Source organism: Lycorma delicatula, chromosome 1 (genome assembly GCF_047948215.1).
Source record: "Lycorma delicatula isolate Av1 chromosome 1, ASM4794821v1, whole genome shotgun sequence".
Taxonomy (NCBI): domain Eukaryota; kingdom Metazoa; phylum Arthropoda; class Insecta; order Hemiptera; family Fulgoridae; genus Lycorma; species Lycorma delicatula.
In genome coordinates, this window is record NC_134455.1 from 294,524,311 (window position 1) to 294,550,226 (window position 25,916).

At 32.3% G+C, this 25,916-nt stretch overlaps 1 protein-coding gene across 1 annotated transcript in view; it reads right to left on the minus strand.

The window, feature by feature from the left end:
- Positions 1-25,284, minus strand: part of Sirt6 (sirtuin 6) — a 68,762-nt gene extending 43,478 nt beyond the window's left edge. The window contains exons 1-3 of the mRNA XM_075379737.1: positions 25,020-25,284; positions 3,805-3,932; positions 1,133-1,251 (exon numbers count right to left, since the gene is read on the minus strand). Of these exons, the coding sequence (XP_075235852.1) occupies positions 1,133-1,251; positions 3,805-3,932; positions 25,020-25,085 (313 nt within the window). The 5' untranslated portion in view covers positions 25,086-25,284. The remainder of the gene's footprint in view (positions 1-1,132; positions 1,252-3,804; positions 3,933-25,019) is intronic.
- Positions 25,285-25,916: the final 632 nt, after the last annotated feature.

Here is a 25,916-nt window from a genome sequence, read left to right on the forward strand (position 1 = left end):
GATGCTATCCTGAGAGATTTTGATTTTGCAAGGAAATGTCCGGCCACACATGGTAAATAAGATTGTAAGGTAAACTGGAAAAAATTTTGTTGGAAAATCTTCAGATATCCAATTATAGCTCTGATTAGCTCTCTGCAATTACTTTCTTTTTCTTCACCTTAAACAGTGGCTTGCATCACAAAGGTTTGACAATGACAATGAATTGAAAAACAGTATTACTGAATGATTCATGTCACTGATGGCGGAATTTCTTGAAAGGGAATGAAGATTCTGAAGTGAAAGTATGAAAAATGTGTTGAAATTGAAGGCACTATGCAGAAAAGCAGTAAACCTGTAATTTATATGTGAATGTAATTAAGTTTGTTCATATTTTTCAATTCCGTATTTATTTAAAAATAGACCTTACTACATTACTACATGTATATATAGTAAGAACTAAAATGAGACCTTAGTGGATATCATGGTTATTTATTGAAAACAAAAATTTAGATTGTATGGAATATTAGGAATACTCATTAATAAACTTTAACATGAAATGAATCAAGCTACAGTCTCTACTCTACTAGCATCTTTGAAAACTTGGACCCTCTTCACACATAAATCATAACTTACAAAACAGACAGACAACTATTTCAGAAGTTAAGAAAGGTTTCCTTGTTAATTATTTAGCCTAAATATAGTCAAAGTTTTCCTATCCTAATAACATTCAAAAATAATTAAATGTAAATAATGACTAAAACATTCCTAATTACGTATTTATTATTCTTCTATGAAAGATTTTACTTTATGAAATAAAAAAGTTGACTAGTCGAGATTTTAAGGTTAAAAAAATTTATTACAAAGTTTTAATTTTATTTACTACAAGGCCAGAATAATATTTTCAAAACAAAGATTAAAATGTGACTTAAGAGATCCCAGAAACACTTCATCTAATTAAGTTAAAAACAAAAATGATCAACAATTAAGGATCTCTGGGTATAAATAGCAGCACAAACATAAAAATCTATCAATTTAATCCAAAGAATACAACTCTTAATATACAATAGTAGATGCAGCATTTCAAACATGACTGCTGAAATCTTCTGAAGAAACATATTATTTAAACATTATTAGTTTTAAAACAAAAGCACACCTTCTTGTATTAATTTCACTAAAGCCATATGCGTCTTTGTAGGTATAGCATCATCAAATGAAACATTCATTTCAGGTTTCATTCCTCGTGCTTCTAGTGTCCAAACTCCATTTGGGCCCCTGTAATACAACACAACTATTTATTAACTAAAATTACAAAATAAATTTACTTTTTGAATACAACAATTTAAATGTGCAATTTAAATTATACATTCTATCATGCTTCAATACCCTTTTTTTAATTTTATAAATGTACTCTGAATTTTTGATATTTAAAATAATATTTTGAAATCACCAAGCAAAAACAAATTACGTTAAAAAATATTAATAGTAATGATATTTACTGATAATATTAGTACTAATTACTGTACAAAGCATGTTTACTTGTTATAGTAATTGTTAACTGATAGGATAAATGCTGTTAGCTAACCAAGATTGTTAGAATAAAGTCAAATTATATTTGAGGGCTCAAGAAAATAACTTATATTTTGGTATAAAAAAAAATAACACAGCTGTTGGGAAAAAAGTTTAATATAAAACAGTCTGAAAATAAACCCTTAAATTATTTTTCTAAGTAGATTTCAAATAAAATTAAGACACTCGTCACATCTGTGGATGAATTTTTATATCCTTTCATCAAAAATTTCTGCTTTCTAGTTTTTTCAGCCATTCAAGGTTAACACCTTCCTGGACCCTCTTGTCATCATTATTAACGCTCTCAGTTGCTAGCCAATTTTTCATGCGAGAAAAACTGGTAATCACTTGGTACCAGATCTGGGCTGTACACAGGGAAGATAATCCATCCAGACTTTTCCGAAGGTTTTTGAGTATGGTAAGCCATATACAGACATTCATTGTCATGAATGAAGAAAATCCCATTAGTAAATGTGCCACATAGCTTATTTTTAGGGTAGCTTTTCTAAGGTTTCATATACACTTCTGCATTTATTGTATCGTCATGCTCCATAAATTCAACAAAAATTACTCCTTTTCTGTTCCAAAAAACTGTTGTTCTGAAAGGAATTTTGGAACCGACAGAGCACAAAACTTATGGTACCCCAACGATTTCATCACAACTTCTTGCAAAAGCCCACGTGAAATTTCCAGAAATTGAAATGAAAGCTCTGTAATGGTAAAGCATTAATTAGCACAAATCTTTTCATCAACTTTCACTACCAGTTGGTCAGACAGAACACTAGTCTGGCCACATTGTTTTTCATTGTGAACATTTTTAAACATGATAGATAACTCAGTGCACCTTCACATGTCTTTCTCATAAACATCACATACAACTTGTAGGATACTTTCTGGATAGCCTTTGTATAATCATACCTATGAACTCATACATTTATTTTTATTTATGATAGTCTACAGTGGTAGCTTTTTACAACTATTGTATAATCATATTAATTTTACATTCTGACAAATAATATATTTTATTAAAAACAATTCTATAAAAAATGTTCCACTACACCTTCTTTGTTAAAGAACATGTTTAACATACCCAAGATCTAAGAAAAAAGATAACAGTACAGATTAAATAACCGTAAAGGGATCTAAAGAGGATTTCTCAACTACCTAAAATGTCTTTATGCATCAATAAATGGTCGTCAAATGACATGTTGTCTACAACATATTTCATGAGAAATATAATTGCAAAAATTGTACGTAAAATAATTTAAAACTGTAAAAGTTCTACCTCTATAGCTAAATTCACCCGAAATGTTGTCTGTATTAAAAATGTACTGGATACTGTCATATTACAATAGCATGTTATAAAATAGGTGAAAACAAAATAAAAATTTATTTGTAATAGCTTCTATCTGAAATTAAATAAATGAAATATGTTTCATAATATTTGATTCAAATTATCACCCTTGATTTATTAGTCCAATGGTGTAATGAATTCTTTAGATTAACTATTATTATAGCAATTTCAATATTCTAATTAATGACAAGATATAAAGACAATTATGAATGCAAGAATTTCTATTAAAACTATTGGCAAATTTGGCTTCCTGTCAGAGAAGAATACAGTCACCTCAGACTACTATTGTTTACAATGAAACAGGTATTCAGACAAGCACAATGCCACAGCATCTGGCATTGTGAAGCGACTGTACTCTTTCTTAACAATTACCATAAGCTGCTTTAATAGAAATCATAAACATATCACAGTGTTTTTAAAATGCATAATTTAGTGAAAAAAATGTTCCTTTCCATTCTAAGAACTAAAATTGCATTAAAAAGAAAATGGCTACCATATGAAAGTGACACTGAAAAAAATTGTTTAAATCTTAAATGGCAGATAAAAAGGTGTATGTAAATATATTACACACTAACAGTTAAATAATTTATTAATCTAAAAATTGCATTACTCCAAAAATAAGAGAAAAATTAAATGAAAAGTACAGAATATTTTTCATGCATAATCTGCTAAATTCCGACAGGATTTTTTATGTAAATTAGAAAGAACAAGATTTAATGTGACATAAAATTAAATCTTGTAATTTAATAAAATTTAACTCTTAAAGGCAACCTTATTTTTTGTGATGAGTGCTACAATGTTACTATCCAATATATCTAAAAAAAAAAACTTCTCAATAAATTTGAAGGAATTTTTGTAATAAAATATTTCTTGAACAAAATTTATTTGCAAAAATAATAAAATACCTGAAATCAGGAATCCCAGCTGAAGTACTTATGCCAGCTCCAGTGTGAATAACAACATGTTTTGAATGTGATATCCATTCTGCTAATATTTTTGCTTTTTCTGTTATTTCTTGTGAAGAATCAAATTTCTGAAAAACAAAAACATAACATAACTACATAAGACCACATTTTATATGCACTATACATATATATATGTGCATATATAGTATCTAAAAATGCTATATATTCACATGGAGGGGGTAAAAAAAGGGGGCAAATTACTCATTGAAAAATTAATCTTATAATTAAGTCAAACAAAAATAAAACAGATAAATATTCTTATAATATAAAATTCCATCAATCTCCATGATGGGAGGTAACATCTTGGCTTTTCATTAAGAGATTCCGAGTTCATGTCCTGTCATCAGCCAGGCATTTTTTCAACATTACAAATTATCATCCATCGGCAAATGTTATAAACCATCAGCCTGTTGCTGTAAAAAGTATATAAATTTATGAGAGTAAACCTTAATTCTAAAAACAAATATAACATATAACAAATACTTCTTTCTTTCATTTTCAGCAGAGTAAAAAAAAAATGAGTTGGATAGTTTCCAACCAGTTGGAATGTACTTTGGAAGTCAAGAGTTCCAGCGTTCAAAGCCAGTTATTTTTACACGGATTTGAATACTAGATCGTGGATACCAGTGTTCTTTGGTGGTTGGGTTTCAATTAACCACACATCTCAGGAATGGTCGAACTGACCTATACTTCATTTACACTCATACATATCATCCTCATTCATCCTCTGAAGTATTATTTGAACGGTAGTTAACGGAGGCTAAACAGGAAAAAGAAAGAAAAAAGTTGGACTGTACTTTCTTTAATTTTTACAAAAGTTCCAGAGTTTAAACGGTATCTGTTTCTTCACATAAATTAATTCTATAGCACAATCTCCTTTCACTTATTTATTTTGCGGCATGACAATTTCACATGCTCAAAAAAAAAGTTGCAAATGCAAATTAGGCATCACCTTGTTTTTACTTAATGAATTTATAAACAATAAGATATTTAGAAATTAAATTTTGCAAAATAGGGAAAATAATATAGTAAAGTACATGAAATTGAATTTGAATTTTGAAGTAGATGCATCTTTAATTTCATGCAAAAATTTACATAAAAATTCAACACCAATAGTTATTTCAAGTGAATTCATATTAATTACCTGGTAATACATCTTTATAACAACAATTACAGTTTTTATTTTTAGAAACAAATCATGTTCTATAAATTATTTAATCTACTGGTAAAGGTTTACACAATATTCACATGTGCATACAGACACAAATTTATTACACAATTCTCTTCAAAGCAATGTCAAAAAAGGAATGAGAGTAAAAGTTTACTTCACAGAAATACTATATTCTAATTAATGACAAGATATAAAGACAATTATGAATGCAAGAATTTCTATTAAAACTATTGGCAAATTTGGCTTCCTATCAGAGTAGAATACAGTCAACTCAGACTATTATTGTTTACAATGAAACAGGTATTCAGACAAGCACAATGCCACAGCATCTGGCATTGTGAAGTGACTGTACCCTTTCTTAACAATTACCACAAGCTATTTAAATAAAAATCATAAACATATCACAGTGTTTTTAAAATGCATAATTTAGTGAAAAAAATGTTCCTTGAAAAAGGAACATTTGAATAAATGTTCAAAATGCTTCCCCTCTACAGCTTTGCAGGATGTTAACCTCAAATAATATCAGTTTATAATTTGTATAGTTTGATAGTAAACAAGCAGATTTGTCAATTATTCTTCTTTTGAATTCATCAATGCCTGCAGATTTTGTTTTATAAACATTATGTTTCGGGTAACTCCAAAAAAGTATTCCAGAAGAGACAGGTCTGGGGACCCTGACAGGTCATTCTGTGGCTCCTCTATGATCTATCCAGCAATCTGGAAATTGTTTATTTAAAGTTTGCTGTGCTCTTAGAAAATAATGAGGTGGTGCCCCCCGATTAGCTGAAACCACACATAATTATTTAATTCTTGTCCAACATTTTCCCAGATATTTGGTAAAATTCCTTTGGCTAACAAGTTGCAGTAAGCAGCTCCTGTAAGATTATCATTTAAAATAAAAGGCCCACTATACAATGACCAACAATTTCTACACTAACATCCACTTTGAGGGTACTGTGTATGAGCTTCCAACATCCATCTGGAATCATCACTCCAATATAAACAGTTTTGCTTATTCGCATGGCCATTTAACATAAAAGTCGCTTGATCAGTAAATATTATTGAATTAGGAAAATTTGCATCTATGTCTAATTTTTGCATTATAATATCACAATACTCAACACGCCAGTCAAAATCATCTTTAGAAAGTTCTTGTACCAAGTGTAGCTTAGAAGGGTGAAATCTATTTGTTTAATAAATTTTTTGAACTGGAAAATAACTGATATGTCATGTTGGACAAGAGCTTTCCGAATCGATGAATGAGGGTTTTCAACAAAGGTCTGCAATACATCTAATAAATAATATACATCTTAATAAAACTAAATAAATGAATGAGGAAACTAATAATAAAACTTTCACCAAAAAACAAATTTTACCATCAAATTTTACCATTACAAGTATGTTGAAGTAAAAAGGTGAAATGAGGAGTTGATAAGTTGCATTGTTTCAATGCAATACAAATTGCATTGTTGTAAATTAGCAGCTGATTTGTTTCATTAACGATAAGTAACAAATCACAGCTGATATAAACAAAAAGTTAATTTTTATTTAGAAGATAACATCAGTTGATGTAACCATTTAATTTATTGTTGTGTTAATTATTAGTTATTGTTTATTATTATCAATATTACAAAACTGTTTAAAGTTTATTGTATGCATTATGAATGTAAAATGCAATAAAATTGTTCCTGCAGCGCGTTTTACCTCATTTTATTTTTTCCGTCATTGCAACTTTGAATGCTTATACGAGTAACTCGATAAGGAAGGTATTAACAGAAAAACAGTTTCACCATAGTTTTTCTTATAAAATGATATATTGTTATCATGTATCCTACGTCCATCTTTCCTATTTAAAAAAATTAAGTTTCATTCAATCAGGCAGACAAAACTTAAAAAGACATAAGCAGATTTTTTTTAACTATGTAGAACCCCATTTCTTTATGCCTTCAAATATCTCTCAGATATGCAGTATAAAGCTTTTTCCATATTTAAATATCAACCTGTATAATATATATATATGCTAGTGGTAAACACAACAACGAGAAGTTAAAATACAAAAGTATCAAACCTTGGTTACTGATAAACAACCTAGTAACTTATGTAAGCTATAATTATTGCTCAAAATCTTGTGAAGTTTACAGTTACCCTGTTGAAATGTTACTTCCATAAAAATGATCAATGAATGCTATATACAGCACATTAATGAAATGTAGTCACATATTACATACATTATAGTAAAAATTCTACAAACACATTAACTTGCCTATATAGGTACTTACCTATCTACTTAGGAAGAACATAAGAACCATTAATCAATAAATACCAGACAGTATTAAGCAAAATGCAATTTTGCAATTTTTTCAAGAAGTTTTCATAATTACATTAAGTATTATTTGTTGAAAACTAATTACTACTACCACTTAATACTAAAATTCCTAATGGAACTACTTTTCAACAGGAAAAAATGTTCAGTTTTCAGTATTTTTTCTAGAAGCCAGAACATACTAATTACTATGAAAAACCAAACATCACAATTTTTTCGCTTCCAAAAATATTTGTCCAACTCAAGAATGAATATTATAATTTCATATGTAGTCAACAATTTTCGGCGGGATTCACCCAGCTTCAAGTATATTAAAAAAATATATTTTTATAAACTAGCAATTTTAAACCCAAACAAAAGAAACCCAGCATAACCTGGAATAAGGAAGCGACTAGTCAGATAAATGAGTCATTCTCTATGGGAGAGTTTAAGACTAGCACTAGAGAACACAAAAGGTGGAAAAGCACCTGGCATAGGCAGCATATACCCAGAATTCCTCAAGCACATCAGGGAGAGGGCAAAAATGGTTATTTTGAAGTGTATTATCCTAACCTGGAAAAATGGATATATCCAAGATCATTGGAGAAAAACCCAGGTCTTACCAGTTTTAAAAAAAGACAAGCCGAACAACGTTTTTGACAGCTATTGACCAATATCATTGATGAATACTTTCTACACGGTTGCGAAAAAATGGTTATGAGAATACTACAATCTGCCTTAAATAATAACAAGAATAGCATATTGCAGCATCAAGCAGGATTTATGAAGCACAGAGATACCATCAAGCAGGTAGCAAGCCTTTACCAGGTGATGAAAGAAGGATTCCATAAAAAGCAAAGTACACGAGCTACCTTCATTGATTTTATATCAGCATTTAATAGAGTTTGGAGGGATAAACTATTGCACAAACTATTTTCCCTGGAAATTGATGGTAAATTAATGGGATGGATCAACTAATTCCTATCCCAACATCATATAATGTGAAATATAGGACAAGCACCTCAGGATTCAAACAGGGACTCCCCCACATGGGTTAGTACTCAGTCCAATGCTCTTTATTGTTAAGGTTAATGATGTTATTGATACTCTGATGGAAAAATCAATTGATATAGATACCTTACTTTATGTTGACAACATGATAATCTGGGGGGACCAGCAGCAAGATCGCAGCTCTTGAAAAGTGGGCTAATGATACGTTAAAGGTGTTAAAGAGCTGGTTGGAAGAAAACAAAGACCACACAAGAGAGTCTTTTAATTATTTATTATATTACAAAGAATTACTCTCATTATGTAAGCATAAATAGGAACATGGATAATATTACTACAGAATTATCGGAAATTACAGGGGAGGTGAAGTAGGAGGGGATCGCCTGGTCATGGTGCCTGCATAATCCAAAAGATCAACAGTTGTTGCCAAACATCTCATAAACTTACAAGGTGACACAATGCAACAGCCAATGCCAAATAGGCCAACAAATGTCCTTTTTAAAGGCTCTGACAAATTTGGTATTAAAATCAAGTCTCAGTTTTGGAATGTTGGAGGATAGACCTACAATAAATATACAAATCTAAAAGTACCAACAATGACATTGACATATTCGCCATAGTGGAAGCAGGAAAATCAACTGATGACATACAACATTACCAGCTACCAGGACACAGAGTTACATCAATTAAGCGGTCACAACAAATCGCATCATCTGGAATTGTGATAGGAGTAAAGGCTAAGTTTACAACTAAAGTAGGTATAATGCATGAAATGAATGTAAACAATAAACATGAAGCTATGCAAGTACAGGTAACAATCAACAATAGAAAGTTAAAATTTTATTTTATCTATAACCCACCAACAAACAAGTGTGATCTAGTATGGCTGAAAATATCTGGGACAATCAAACAATGGTGATAGGAAATTTCAATGCCCACTTGCCTAGTTGGAGATACCAAACCACTGATCCAATAGGTAGCACTGTGGATGATTTCATAGGTAGTGGACCAGCGGTATATATCGAGAATGATGATAGCGCACCCACATTTTTGGCTTACAATGGGCAGCAAATGCACCCGGATCTTATTCTTAGTCATCCAAGCTTAGAAAGAAAATTAAGCCTTACGTTACACCAAGCTTCTGTATCTACTGGGCATAGCATACTCTTACTTGAGATTAAAACAATGAAATAGTATAAAAAGTTAAGAGACAAGCTCCCTAGATGAAATTTTAAATAAGCTAAATGGAGGAATAAGAATGACAATCTGATTTGGGCATAACTGAAAAATTACTCAAAGGTGGTATAGACCACATACGAGGGCTATTCAGAAAGTAAGGAACGTTTTGGAATTTTAAAAAAACAAGTACAAGAAAAACTTTTTATTATATACATGTGAAAGAGGGACTAAAATACTACTTTTCAACATAATCACCATACAAATTCAGGCACTTATCATAGCAGTGGACAAGCTTTGAAATTCCTGTCATAGAATTCTGCAGCCTGTGATCTCAACCACTCAGTGACGCACCCATCTTGCACAAAATTTGTGGTAGCCTAGCTTCTGTGAAACAATTTCAAACAATAAAGTCCGTGAAACTTGTGGGAAACATAGAGAAGGCTCAGTTATTGTGAAACGGCAGTTTTCACGAATCTTTTCGTCAATTTTGGAGACCAGATCGTCAGTCACAATGCTTGGATGTCCACTCTTCTCTTTATCGTGAACGTTTGTTCGGCCATTTTTAAACTGAATGCACCACTTCCTGACAGAACTTTCACTCATTACGTTGTTACCGTACACTTCACACAGTTCCCGATGAATTTCTATTGGTTTTAAGTTTTTTGCCAACAAAAAACGAATCACAGACCACACCTCACAACTGGCGGGATTTTCGATTGCAGCACACATTTCAAATTTGTATATAAAAAAACGGGCAGTGCGGAGATATTCCCGTTGTCACGGCTGGACGCTGACTGAGGTGCCGAGCACGAGCACACCAATATATACGCGATTGGCGTGCGCCTGGAGGCGTCAGATGGAAACGTTCCTTACTTTGTGAATAGCCCTCGTATATAAGGAAATAAAAGACCAAACTATTATCAAATGTGCTGTGAAATTCATACAGAGGTCAGATCAAAAGGTAAACCCCTTTCTGGGCAGAACTTGTAAAACTTAAGGTGGAAAGAGATGCAGCTCGGAGGACAGCTCAAATAAGCGCCTCCCATAAGGATTGTGTAGCCCTGAGACAAAAAAACGATGTCCTTAAAAGGCACATTATAACCTCAGAGAGGTTCTTATAGAAGATTCCTTGCAAACATGGACTTTAGAAAAGATGGAATTAGAGCATACAAGTCCATATCCAAGAATAACAACAGCCATGTCGAGGCCAACAAACCTATGATAGAAGGGTCAAAGGTACTAACAAGGCAAGCAGATATTGCCAATAAATTCTTCAAGATATTTGCTCAAACTAGCAATTTTAAACTCAAAAAAAAAAGAAACTCCATGTACCCTGGAATAAGGAAGCTACTAGTCAGATAAATGAGACATCCTCTATGGGGGAGTTAACACTGGCACTAGAGAACACTAAAGGTGGAAAAGCACCTGGCATAGGCGGCATATACCCAGAATTCATCAAGCACATCAGGGAGAAGGCAAAAATGGTTATTTTGAAGTTTATTAACCTAACCTGGGAAAATGGATATATCCAAGATCTTTGGAGAAAAACTCAGGTCATACCAATTTAAAAGAAAGATAAGCTGAACAACAACGCTTTTGACCAATATCACTGACGAGTATACTTTCTGCAAAGTTGCGAATAAATGGTTATGAGAAGACTACAAACTGCCTTAAATAATATCAAGAATGGCATATCGCAGTACCAAGCAGGATTTATGAAGCACAGAGATACGATAGAGCAGGTATCAAGCCTTTCCTAGGCGATAAAAGGATTCCAGTACACTAGCTAAGTCCATTGATTTTAAATCAGCATTTGATAGAGTTTGGAACGATAAACTATTGCATGAACTATTTACCCTGGAAATCGATGGTAAATTAATGGGATAGATCAAATCATTCCTATCCCAACATCATATAATTATGAAATATAGGATAAGCACCTCACGATTCAAACAGGTTTAACAGGGACTCCCCCATGGGTCACTACTCAGGGACTTTACACTTAATGATGTTATTGTTACTCTGATGGAAAAATCGCCTGGTACAGAAACCTTACTTTATATTGACGACATGATAATCTGGGGGATAAAAGTGGGGTAACGATACGTTAAAGGTGCTAAAGAACTGGTCAGAAGAAAATGAAATGATAATCAACCAACAGAAGAGAGTCTTTCAATTATTTACGCTATCCACGAAGCAAATAAAGTTTAACGATCAGCCCATAAGTAGGACTAACAAAGTGAAATATCTGGGACTACTGCTGGTTAATAAACTGACCTGGACTAAATAAAGTGAACATGCTGCAGTGAAATGTGAATCTAGGCTGCAACACATGAAACAAATAACAGTCATAAAATGGGGAGCTACCGCAGAGGTTTTAAGAACTGCTTATATGTCATATGTAAGACCAGTTCTGGAGTATGAATCTGGAGTTATGGTGACAGCTACTGACTCAGCCTTGAGGTGTCTTGATTTGGTTCAAAATAAGGCACTATGGATCACTACGGTGCAGCAAAATCAACTCAGTATTAACCATGCACTTACAGGCAAAACTTGAGTTCCTATAAGACAGATCAGAAAGGAATGCCATCCTCCTTTATGAGTGCATTCTTAGAAGCAGCAGTGATTACTGGGCCAACAAGGATATAACCCAGAGGCTAAAAACACAAGTGACATTTAGTCATGTACAAAATCTATCACCTCAAGCCTAGGCCTGAACTTTGAATTTAGAGATCTTCTGCCAGATCTATCTAAACATGACTTTTGGATGTGTCCATTTACAACTGCTTTAGACTTAATAATGCCAATGAACAAATCCTTGACTCTGTGGAAGAACAAAGGGCGGTGGCATTGGTCACTATAACTGAATGCTATCCTGAGTCAGAATGGATTCAAATATAACAGATGGATCAGCTACTGGAGCACATACTGATGCAGGCGCAGATGTGTATATCAGCCTGTTTCAACTTTCAGCATCTATTGGGAAAAATTAAATTAGAATCACATAAATGAAAATACTTGAAAAGGTATTAGTTAAAATTTCTGTTCAAGTTTGAAAGACTTCTTAAATAGGGAAATGAGTAAAGCACATGCAGTGTTTGCATAAGCTGCATCTTAATAATATAAATATTAAGTCTTAAAGCAATAACCCGTAACCATCTGATTATGAACAATAAATACTTTTATTTTAAAAATGTAATAGATTAATATTTTATCAAATAGCTCATAGAAATATTTAAGACTGTTTTTAGCTATGAATATATGTATGGTGTGCAACACCAAGAACTAAAACAGATTTTTTAACTAAATGTATTTTTAAAAAAGTTAATTTACTTAGTAAATACAACAGTTTCCTATAGAATTATTTGGTATAACAAAGAAGTATAACTATAATTTTTTTGAAATGGTAATGCAAACGTACACATTATAACTCTTATGTTTGCTATGTAGAATTATGCTCTTTAAAAAAAGACCGATACATATTTTCGAAATTGGGAAGGACTGTTGTCTTTATGAGAAGGCTAAATAAATAAAAACATAAACTGAAAACTTTAAAATTGATGTCTGATTAATTTTTTTTCAACTACCTGTACATTTTTACAACATAAGATTTTTAAATTCTATTATTAAACTACTTAACTAGTATCAGAATATTATTTCTGTGATAAATGAAGGAGGATGTAACATTTAAAAAAAAATTACTATCCCCAGATAATAATCAAATGGCTTAAATTTTGATGAGGTAAAACAAAAATTCCATAACTCAACATACATTAACTGTATTTTAGAGAATTATTTTGTTGAAGCTTGACAATACGTATATGAAAAAGGTAAAAAAAATATTCACACTGTTTTCAGGAAATATTTTCTTACTGTTACAAATTATTAATAAATAACACAGAAAAAGCTATAATTTAACCAAAGACAGAAAAACCTGTGAGAAGCAGGATATATTTAAACATATTGATGTTTTGTTGGAGTGAGTCTGTGAATACTGATTACCACATAATTAACTACCAAAATAACAACATATTACATAACATTTTTTACTAAGGAGTAGCATAGTGAGTGTTGACCCTAACCCTTTCTTACCACCACTTAAATAAGAATTAGCTTTTTTCTATAAGGATGAAAAACTTTACAAAATTTACAAATGGGATAAATAGTTAGAAAGCTGAAATTTGGTACAGTTACTCCTAAGGGGTTTTTTTGGAAAAAGTAAGCAAAAATTATTAAACTTCTAAGCAGTAAAATTAAAGGTAGGTGCCAAGAACATCCACTTTTTAAGTACTTACATATCAACCTGTTAAACATAACCATAGTGATCCAACAACTTTGAAAATACTTCAAAGTTATTGGATCAGTAACATATTATAATATCAATATTAATTTATAAAAAAGAGCCCAAAATCCAAAAAAATCTAGATTTTGTACTTTACTTAACTGCAGTAATAATATTAATATTAATATATTATTATTAATATAATATAAATTTAATATAATCAAACCAAACTTAACCTACGCTCGCTTCGCTTGACTAATTAAGTAAAACATAAGTCTTGTTAAATTATATTTATAAAATATATAAATATAAATGGTTATAAAAATGGTAATATAATGGTTATATCGCCAGGATTCCTTATCTAATGTCAGTAGTTTCATGTCAGTTTACCCCTGTACATACTACAACCCTAATAAATTGTTTTACATATTCCAAATATTGCCTGCCTGCACAAATTTCCCTGTAATATCAAAGCGACTAATCCTGGGTGCCTTAAGATGTGTCCTATAAGTCTCTCTTCTTTTAACTATATTTTTCCAAATGCTTCTTTCTTCATCAATTTACTGCAACACCTCTTCATTTGTCACTTCATCCACTTTTTAACATTCTCCTATAGCTCACATTTCAAAAGTTTCTAATCTTTTCTTCTGAGGTACTTTTGATTGTCCAAGTTTCCCTTCCATATAAAGCTATGCTCCAAACATATACTTTCAAAAATATTTACCTGAAGTTCAAATTAATTTTTGATATAAGCAAATTATATTTCTGACTGAAAGCATGTTTCACCTGTGCTATTTGACATTTTATATCACTCCTGCTTCGTCTATCTTTAGTAATTCTACTTCCCAAATAACAAAATTCTTCTACCTCTATAAACCTTTCTCTTCCTATTTTTATATTCAGCGGTCCATCTACATTATTCATCCATGCCATTCATTCTTTCTTCTAAATTTTTTTACTTCCTTGTATGAAGTAAAGGAAGTATTGTGATTGCAAAAAATTTCAGTTTTCAGATTTCAACAGAAATATTCATTTTGACTAGTTTTGATGTGATGTCTGTACATACGTATGTATCTCGCATAATTAAAAAATGATTAGTCGTAAGCCGTTGAAATTTTGGATTTAGGACTGCAATGTCTAGTTGTGCACCTCCTCTTTTGACTGCAATTGACTGGATCATAAGTGTCCAAAAAAAAAGCCCAAAATCCAAAAAAAATCTAGATTTTGTACTTTTCTTAACTGCAGTAATAAAGCCCTCATTGAGAGCTTTTCAACAATATATAAGTGATAATTATTTTCATTGGTTCCAGAGTTATAGCCAAACAAAATTCTAATTAATGAAATATTTAGATATTAAAAGGGAGAAGGCTCACTGATTCCAATCAGACTTCACCTTCTTTTTTTTTTTTAAATTTAAATACATTGATTTATTAATAATTATTAATCTCTGATTGTAAAAAATCTTTTACAATAAATAGTAATTCAATATTAATAAAAAGTATGAAAAAAATATCAGAAATTGATAATGAAATAAAATTTTATGTACTTTTAATTTTTAAAAAAAATGTATATATGTAATTTAATAGGCGTACAAGGAAGTCATATGGTGTCTACATCAGATTTTTATTCTCAGCTAGAATTACTATATCATCGGCTAATCCTAGCATCTTTATCTTTTCATCTTGCACTGTTACTCCGGATCTAAATTGTTCTTTAACATCATTAACTATGAGTTCTACTATGTAAAGGTTAAAAATTAACGGGGATAGCAAACATCCTTGATGGACTCCTTTTTTTATTATTCAATTATTACTGTTGCAGTTTGGTTCATGTAAATGTTACAAATTGTTCTTTCCACTTATAGAGATATCTATACTTGAACCTTAATTTTTTAAATTCTGAACATTTTATTCCAGTCTATGTCATCAAATGCATTTTCTAAGTCTATAAATGCCATGTATATTGGTTTACTTTTCTTTAATCTTCCTTCTACTATCAATCTGAGTGCTGAAATTGCTTCCCTTGTCCCTATACTTTTCCTGAAATCAAATTACTCTGCTCCTACCACTTCTTCCACTCTCATCTCAATTCTTCTGTACAAAATTCTAGTTAGGATTTTTGATGCACGAGTAGTTAAGCTAATTGTTCTGAATTCTTCACATTTATCTGCCTGCTTTCTTTGTACACTCTTAATTACAATCTTTTTGAAGTATAACAGAACTTCCCCTTTTTGTAAATATTGCACACCAGTTTGTATAATCTATCGCTTCCTCACCTGCACTGCGCAGTAATTCTGCAGTTTTATTTCACTTTTTTAACTTTTGTTTTAATCAATTTTTTATTATATAATTTATATTAATTTTAAACCTTATTTAGTTTTATTAATCTACCCTTTTATTAGAGAAAATTCTGGACGATGATAACGCACAGGCGTTTTTCACCCCCAAACAGAAAAAAAAAATTCTGTAGGTATCCCGTCTATTCCAGACGCCATGCTATTCAAATCTTTTAATGCTCTATTAAATTCAGGTCTCAGTATTGTAACCCCCTTTTCATCCTCTGTAACACCAGTTTCTAATTCATTTCCTCTGTATAACACTTCAATATATCCCACCCACCTATTGACCTTTACTTTCCTGTTATACATCAGTGTACCATCTTTGTTTAACACATTATTAGATTTTAATTTATGTACCACAAAATTCCCCTTAACTTTCCTGTATGCTCTGTCTGTTTTACTAATGATCATTTTTCTTTCCACTTCTGAACACTTTTCTTTCGCTAATTTGCACTTCCTGTTTATTTCTTAATTGTCGATAGTTCCTTTTACCTTCTTCATTACTAGCATTTTTATACTTTCTACGATCATCCATCATATCCAATATACCCATTGATATCCAAGCTTTTCCATCGGTTCTCTTTGTTCTGCCTAAGTTCGTTTCTAATTTCTTTCTGATTTCGTTTCTATATTTTCTACCTTACCTTTTTTATTCTTGCAATGTCCTCAAAAATCTTCTTTACCTCCTCTTCCTCAAGCTTCTCTAAATTCCACCGATTCATTTGATACCTTTTCTTCAGGTTTTTAAACCCCAATCTACATTTCATTATCACTAAATTATGGTCGCTATCAATGTCTGCTCCTGGAAGCTTTGCAGTCGACAAGTTGATTTCTAAATCTTTGTTTAACTATGATATCATCTACGTGATACGTAGATTATAATTTTTAAACTGGGTGTTGGCAATTACTAAATTATACTTCGTTCAAAACTCAATAAGTGCCTCTTTCATTCCTTATGCCCAGCCCGTATTCACCCAAAATATTTCCTTCCTTGCCTTTTCCATTACTTACATTCCAATCTCCAAAAATTATTAAATTTTCATCCCCTTTTATGCGTTTAATTGCTTTGTCAATTTCTTCTTTGTACACACTATCTGATCATCATGAACACCTGAAGGCATATAGACGTTAACAATCGTTATCGGCGTAGGTTTGGTTTTATCCTTATAACAATGATTCTATCACTATGCTTTTTGAAATACTTTACTCTCTTCCCTATATTCTTGTTCATTACGAAACCTACTCCTGCCTACCCTTTATTTGACGCTGAGTTAATTTTTCTATACACATCTGACCAAAAGTCTGTTTTCTTCTTCCCACTGAACCTTGCTAATTCCTACTACCCAACATTTAATTCCTACTACATCTAAATTTAACCTATCCATTTCCCTTTTTAAATTTTCTTACCTACCAACCATCTCTTAGATTTCTAACATTCCATGCTCCAACTTGCAGAATATTATTTTTTAATTTTCTGGTGACCAATTCCTTAGTAGTCCCCACCCGGAGATCCAAACTGGGGACTAGTTTACCTCTGGAATATTTCACCAAGGAAGGTGCCTCCATCTTTGTTACATGAAAATGCAGAGTTCATTTTCTTGGAAAAAAAAACAGCGGTAGTGTTCCATTGCTTTTAGCTGTGCAGTACTCAAAAGATTGAGTGATGTTGATGTGGTCGTTTAAGTCCTCTTGACCTACACCCTTAACAACTACTGAAAGGGCAGCAAGCCCTCTTTCAGGATTCATTCTTTAGTCTGGCTGTCAACAGTTATCTCTCTGATATGGTTGCACCTTTGGTCCAGCTGCTCTTTATCACTGAGCACTCAAGCCCTCTCACCATCGGCAATGTCTCATGATTCATAAAGACATCTCTTTTAATCATTCATAAGGGTAAAAAAGAATAACACAGATTCCTTCTAACATAAAATGCAATATGAATATTTCTAACATAAAATACAGAAAACATTTGGCATATATAGTAACAATGAAATTCTGTAATAAAGTATGATCTCTCTTTAAAAAATCCTTAAGTGGTAGAAACATATTTAACTTGTCAGTGTCATATTATCCAATTATTTTATCATGGTATTGGCTAAAAGACTGAAATTCAACAAAACTACTACTAAACAGGTCTTTAAAAAAATTATTTTTATTACCATTTTTTAAGCGGTTAAAAAGAGATTCCCTAAAGATAAAAAATCTCAATGTTTGACTATATCACAAACTAGTAAGTAATTCAGTTAGTTTTCATACAATCAGAACTGCTAGTAGTCCTGAGTAGAATCATACAAAAATTCACTTCTTTTTTACAAGATCTATTAATTATTCCATGTTATTACTACAACAGAAGGTGAAAAACTATAATATGAACAAAAGCTAAAATAGGGCAAGCCTATATGAAAGGTTGACAGTGAGTATTTCATGACCATGCGTCTATGTGGTAGTATTATTATTATTATTTTTTTTTTAACTGAATTTTTACGGGCATCGACTGCTAAGGTCATTAGCCCTCGTCACATTCTTTAAAATAAATTATTATCTCCATCAGGATCGTCATATGTAAGGGTGTAAAGGGCCCTTACATTTTATTTAAAAACACAAACTTCACAATAAACATTAAAACATAAAAGACAGGGACAATCACAAACACTTACGGGGTGTAAAGGGCCCCAATATTAAAATTTGAGATAGGTTCTCAAAAGACCATGAACTTAAAATTAAATTAATCAATACCATATCTTTCTTTCTTTCTTCTACGAAGTCTCATTTATAGTTTGTTTAAGCACCCTCGGGGCGACCAGAACCGCCGTTGAGCAGTATATCAGTCGTGCCAGGGTGCCGTGGCAGTTGGATCCTTCTTATATCAGGCCAAAGGCATGCACGGCGTACACCCATAGCCTCGCGCCCTCAATCCACCCTTGAGGGTCCCCCATGCCATCATCGGACACACCCCGACTCACTGCTCTTGAATGCAGGTGAGCCAAAATGGCCTAGGCAAGAGGGCTACCTCCCGTCACTATACGTGCCACGCTTCGAGACTCCCTTATATGTATATATAAAACTACCACTTAGAGTATCTTTTACCACAGCTTTAAACTTCCATTTTATAGACTTTTAAGAAGTCCACTGGCGTGTAAAAATGCAACTATATTTTCTTCATTTCCATTATCCAGATCAGCACTAATATTATTTGTAAGACGGAACCTCTTTCTGAGGTCCTCATATATGGTACACTCTTCTATTAGATGCTTGATTGTCAGTGTTTTATTACAAACACCGCACATTGGTCTCACTTCGCCGGTTAACAAATATAAATTTGTTAATCGCATGTGACCGATTCTAAGTCTGGTCACCGCTACTTGTTCACGGCGAGTCAACTTAAAGTCGCTTTTCCATTTATAAGGAGAAGTTTTAACTGAGTTTAATTTTGTATTTAAACTCCTCCATTCAGCGTTCCACTTGTTTCTTACTATGTTTGTTAGACGGTTTTTAACATCTGCCACCTTACAGGAAATGCATCCACATCATCACAGACTGTTGCCTTTCTGGCAGCTTTGTCTGCGATTTCATTACCTGTAATACCAGCATGCCCCGGAGTCCATACAAATACGCATCGCTGTCCTCGTTGTTTTAGTACGTATAAAATGGACAGGATGTTTGCAATTAGGACATCCTTAATGTTCTTGTTCCGAATTGCACCGACTGCACTTAATGAATCGCAACATATTAGCACTCTCTCTTCGCAGTGTTCAGTGTAGCAAAGAGCTTGCTGAATTGCAGTAAGTTCTGCCGTGTAGACACTGGCCAAATCTGGCAGTCTCCAAAAGTGGGCTTCTTCAGTTACATATATCGAGCATCCAACACCATGTTCGGTTTTAGAACCGTCAGTATAAATTCTAATATGTTCTTCGTAATTACTGACGGTTGCCAAAAATGCCCGCTGGATGATCACTGCTGGTTTCTTTTTTATTTCTCCTTGAGAGAGATCCAAACTTGTATTTACCACTGGCAAGAGCCATGGCGGTATTTCTCTAGTAGAAATTGCTAGAGTCTCTGGTATAGCAATTTCATATTTTCTTCTTAATTCGTGGTACCTAATTCCGGCTGGTCTGGAATAGGTAGCACGACGTTCGTTTAATGCAGCCATGGGATGAATCGTAAACAATTTATTATTTATATGAGCAGGGAAAGCCCATATATTTGCTGCATATCTTAACAAGAGGATCTGTCTTCTATAATGTAGTGGCATTATTCCGGCTTCAGACATCAGACTAGCCGCCTGACTTGTGCGGAAAGCACCTGTTGCATATCTTATTCCGCTATTATGAACTACGTCTAACTTTCTTAAGTGCGACTTTCTAGCGGATGAATATACGATACATCCGTAGTCTAGTTTAGATTGAACCAATGCTTTATACAATCTCAATAATGTCTCTTTTTCTGAGCCCCAATTTAAGTTCGATAAACATTTTATAATGTTTAGGGCTCTTTTGCATCTATCACTCAAGTCCTGTATATGTAATCCCCATGTAAGGGATTTATCCAATACTAGTCCTAAATACTTTACGCTGTCTTTATATTGTATTGGATTATCATCAATTGTCAACGCTGGACTTTGATGAGGAATTCTCTTCCTACAAAAGTGTACACAGCACGTTTTTTCTGGTGAGAATTGGAATCCGTTATTCCTTGCAACTTCATTTAGAGCATTGATAGCTCGTTGCAATTTGTACCTCACTATAGCAGTCTTGTTGCTGGCATATACGATTGCCAGATCATCAACATAGATGCTTTTGCTGATTTCTACTGGAATGGCTAATATCAATTTATTAATGGCAATAGTAAACAAGGTACCGCTCAACAGCGAACCTTGCGGTATGCCATTTTCCAAGATTCTTTCACATGAATATTCATTGTTGACGCGTACTTGGAAGGTACGCGTCAACAATGACGCGTACCTGCTCATTCATGTAGTTGCTGAGCAGTATAGGCAGATTGCCACGAATGCCCCATTCATGTAACTGGAGCATTATACCATGACGCCAGGTCATATCGAAAGCCTTCTGAAGATCAAAGAAGACTCCGACACAATGTTTCCTTGTAATAAAACTGTTATATATAATGTCCTCTAAGCTGATCATTTGATCAGTGGTAGAATGGTATTGTCGAAAACCTGCTTGATACAGTGATATCAGGTTTTCTTTCTCCAAAACCCAGACGAGTCGATTATTAATCATTTTTTCCAATATTTTCCCCATAGCACACGTCAAAGAAATAGGACGGTAGCTATTGGGGTCTGTTAAATTTTTATTTTTCTTTGGTACTGGAACAACATGAGCTTTTTTCCACTGCTGCGGGTACGTTCCATCCCGCCATATTTTATTATAAAGTTCTAATAATCTACACTTTGCAGTGGTACTCAGCTGCCTGATCATATTATAGTGGATTTCATCCGGACCAGCAGCTGTGTTACCTGCTTTTTCCAACGCTTTCGCGAATTCTTCCATTTTAAATGGTACATTATATGAGTAATTATACTCAGTTTTAAAATTTAGTAGACCTTCGTGTTCTTTTTTGGTTCGAAAACCTTCCTCGTAGTTGGCCGTTTTGCTGGCCTTTTCGAAATGATTGGATAACAGCTCTGCAATTTCATATGGAGTATCTTTTATTTCATCTTCATCTTGAAGGCTAGTTATGGAAGCAAAATCATTACGCCCACAAATCGCCTTCACTTTCCTCCAAACATCTGATGCAGTAGTAGTTTTGTCGATGGATGACACGTATTGCTGCCAGGATCGTTTTTTGGAATCTATCATAAGACGTTTTGCATACGCCCTGTATTTCTTAAAGGCAACAAGATTTTCTATACTAGGACGCTTCTTAAAGGCGTTATACGCCCTTTTCTTTCTTTTTATAGCTTCTCTTATTTCATCGTTCCACCATGGAACGGGTTTCTTTGTAAGTTTCCCAGATGTTTTGGGAATATATCTCGATGCCGACTCAATTATTGCATTTGTTATGGCGTCGACATCGTCTCCGATAACTCCAGTTGTTTCTGGGAGTATCGTTCTAGCTGTGAAGCTCGTCCAGTCTGCCTTATCAAATAACCATCTTTTAGAGATGGGGTATGTTTTTCTTGTAACATCAGTTACAATTTGCACTGGGAAATGATCGCTTCCATGCAGATCGTCTATAACATGGAAGCTGTACCCTGGTGCATAATTGTTATTATTATTAGATAGACATGAGATTCAGAAAACTGTCAAGCATTTAACAGTGTTATCAATGTATATTATAAACATAAACCAGTGTAAATTTGGAAGAAAAATTAATCATTAAGGATAAATGAAGTTCTAGGAAAATACAATAAATTTTGATAAGAGAATTTTTTCTTGCTTGAAGACACACTCAGAACCATTATAATCTGGTGATGAGGAAGTTTAAATAAATGGTTTTATTAGTCAACAATAATTAAGGATATCACAACATAACTGTCAAGTATACAACTTATTGTAAATAAGGTAATAGAGAAGGTTGAAATATGAGAACAATATGAAACATTTTTCCAGAAGCTGTGGAAAAATCAAAGCAAAAATTGAAATTGTATGCAATGCTTTCTTTAAAATAAAAACCTTCTTTTGGTGTAAAAATTAAATTATCTAACTACAATTTAGTATGCTGAGGTATCATTAGTTTAGTGGGTTAGGAATAATGGGTTCTTTTTTTTCCTGTTTAGCCTCTGGTAATTACCATTCAGATAATACTTCAGAGGATGAATGAGGATGATATGTATGAGTGTAAATGAGATGTAGTCTGTCTTGTACAGTCTCAGTTTGACCATTTCTGAGATGTGTGGTTAACTGAAACCCAACCACTAAAGAACACCGGTATCCTCAATCTAGTATTCAAATCCGTGTAAAAATAACTGACTTTACTAGGACTTGAACGCTGAAACTCTCGACTTCCAAATCAGCTGATTTGGGAAGATGCGTTCACCACTAGACCAACCCAGTGGGTTAGGAATAATGGGTTAAGGTCGCAAAACTGGAGGCTTCTGAGAAATGATTAAGAAGAATGTTAAATAAACCTTATTCAAAACATATGTATCTAAATGTGATCAATACATTAAGATGCAGAAACTTGAATATTTTTATTATGTACCAAGAGGAAAATCTAGACTTCTTTTAAAAATTTATTAATGGTGAAATTGATAAAAATCAGTCAAGAGCATAGAAGATAATGACTGTTAAACTAGGTGGTTTAGTTAAAAATACAATTATTTATTTTCACAGTTTATGAGTTAAGGTTACTCAAAAGAAGATCTAATAATAATAGAACTTACATATTAACACCACCGCAGCTACAGCTTTATTTAAAAACATAATAGTCAATCGAATTTCGGTGGAAAATGAACAGTCTCTTTATTAATTTTAATAAATGGTTATTTATATTTATTTATTTTATAAATATAATTTAACCAAACTTAACCTACGCTCGCTTACCTTGACTAATTAACACCATAATTTTTTGAGTACTTATTTAATAAATTCAGTAATTATTTATTATTTAAATAATCAAAACACTCCTGTTAATTAGTCAAGGTTAGCGAGCAAAGCGAGCGTAGGTTAAAATTATATTTATAAAATAAATAAATATAAATAACCATTTATTAAAATTAATAAAGAAACTGTTTTGAATCTATGTTAAACTCTATCGGCCCATTTTGCACCGAAATCCGATTGACTACTTTGTTTTTAAATAAAGCCGTAGCTGCGGTAGCATTAATACATAAGTACCAAAATTAATGTTGGTCTCAGATTCAGAAAATTCTGAATTAAAACAATTCAAGTTAAATAAAAATCATAAGAAAACAATATAATAACTAAACATAATATTGCATTACGTATGGCCAAAAAGGCATATGCATGAATTTGTGATTTTGTTTTTCATCCAAATGATAAATTTTGTAAAATATATCAATTTGTAGGCATTAATTGATTATATCTAATAACACTGGAATGGAATGCATTCATAATTATTATGTAACTACGCAATATTTTTAAGTAACTCATGGGTTTCATCAGACTGAAATTAAGATTATAGTTTACTTCCCAATCCCTCTCCAGATGTTGGTCCTTTAAATCAGTAATTAATACTGTTTTGTGATTGTGAATAGTTTTAACTTTGGTACTTTCTAATTAAACGGAAGCCACCTGTTTTCAGAAGAAAGAATGTTCTTAAAAAAACTCAAAACATGTACACACAGTACAGGCCTTTATTTCACACAAAATTTTAATGACTACTTTTGTGCTTGAACAATACCAAAACTTGATGTTGCCGAGGAGCTCATTGAATATATTGCCACTGTCTACAGATCGTAAATGCATTCAGCCAGATACGAATCTAAGTACTGACGATCTAAGCCCCTGTTTTTACAAAATATACTATCAAGTGTATTTTGTAAGAGGTTTGTCGAAAATTCATTTAAAACTATTATATTTGTTTCCACAAATTTATATGGATATCAGATATGCAAGTATTACATAAATACTAATAACTGTTTTTTCTTCTGAGAATTGGAAAACTATTTACAAATTTAATTAATAATTTACTAACTTACACGAGTAATTAAATTTTGTTTACAACCTAATGCCAATAGTTTAAATGATGCTTTATAGTTTAATTTTATTAAATCGTGATAATTAACGTTACTTTTTTTTTTTCAAAATTGTTATTTATTTCAACGAATTACTTTTTCTTTGCAATCTTAAAAAGTAGAAGCTATGCAGTTAACGTTATTCTTAAGACATCATGTAATACTGTTAAGAAAAACAATGAATACCAGAAACTATTTTATGAAAATTGACTGAATTACCTCCTGCAAGCCTAGCTTTCCTTTATTTTCATACGGTGATAAGCCATCCGCATAACTACAGGACATTTTAATAATCAGAGCTTCACGAAATTCTACAACAAAGTACGAATACCCCACAACACTACTTTTCTTTTCCCTATGATTAGGTTATTGTAACTAACAGGTTAGGTAACAGCAAGACGTATATACATCGTAAATATTTCATGACCAAGCCACAGTAAGTCCGAGGATGATAAATCAGGAAAAAGACCCTCGCTTCCCAAATGGACGTGAGGAAATAACTATGCGTTAAAAATAACTCTGCCCTTTTAGAAATGAAGATTTTTATAAGGCACAGAAACATTAAATAAATTACGCTAATTGAAGTTATCACCATTTCATTGTTCGGAAAATTTTACATTAATAAAATAACTTAAAAATTAAATGATACGATTTCGTTTTACAAATTCATTATTATTAACACGTAACAGAAATAGGCCAATATCATTCTGTCGATGGGTTTTTTAAAATAATAATAAAATAAAGTTGATTTTCCGCATTTTCATTAAACATGCCTTCAAATATTTTACACAATTATTTTATTTAAAAAATTTTATTAATTGATTTTATTACTTTTTCATTTTTATGTTACTGTTATATAAAATTATTATTTTTATTTATTTATTTATATGAACTGTAGTGTATTTTACTTATTGCTGATAGTTTATTGTGATCTAGATTTTCTCACAGTTTTACTGCATAGAATATAGAGCATCTCCTCTGAAAAATGTAGAATTGGAAACAGTATCACTATCACTACAAAATTATATTTTCCTTGTAGGTAATGCTTGTTTGTGGCTGAGATTTTACCACTCTGACTATAATTGTTGTTCATCAAACCCTAGGATTTGGTGAAAA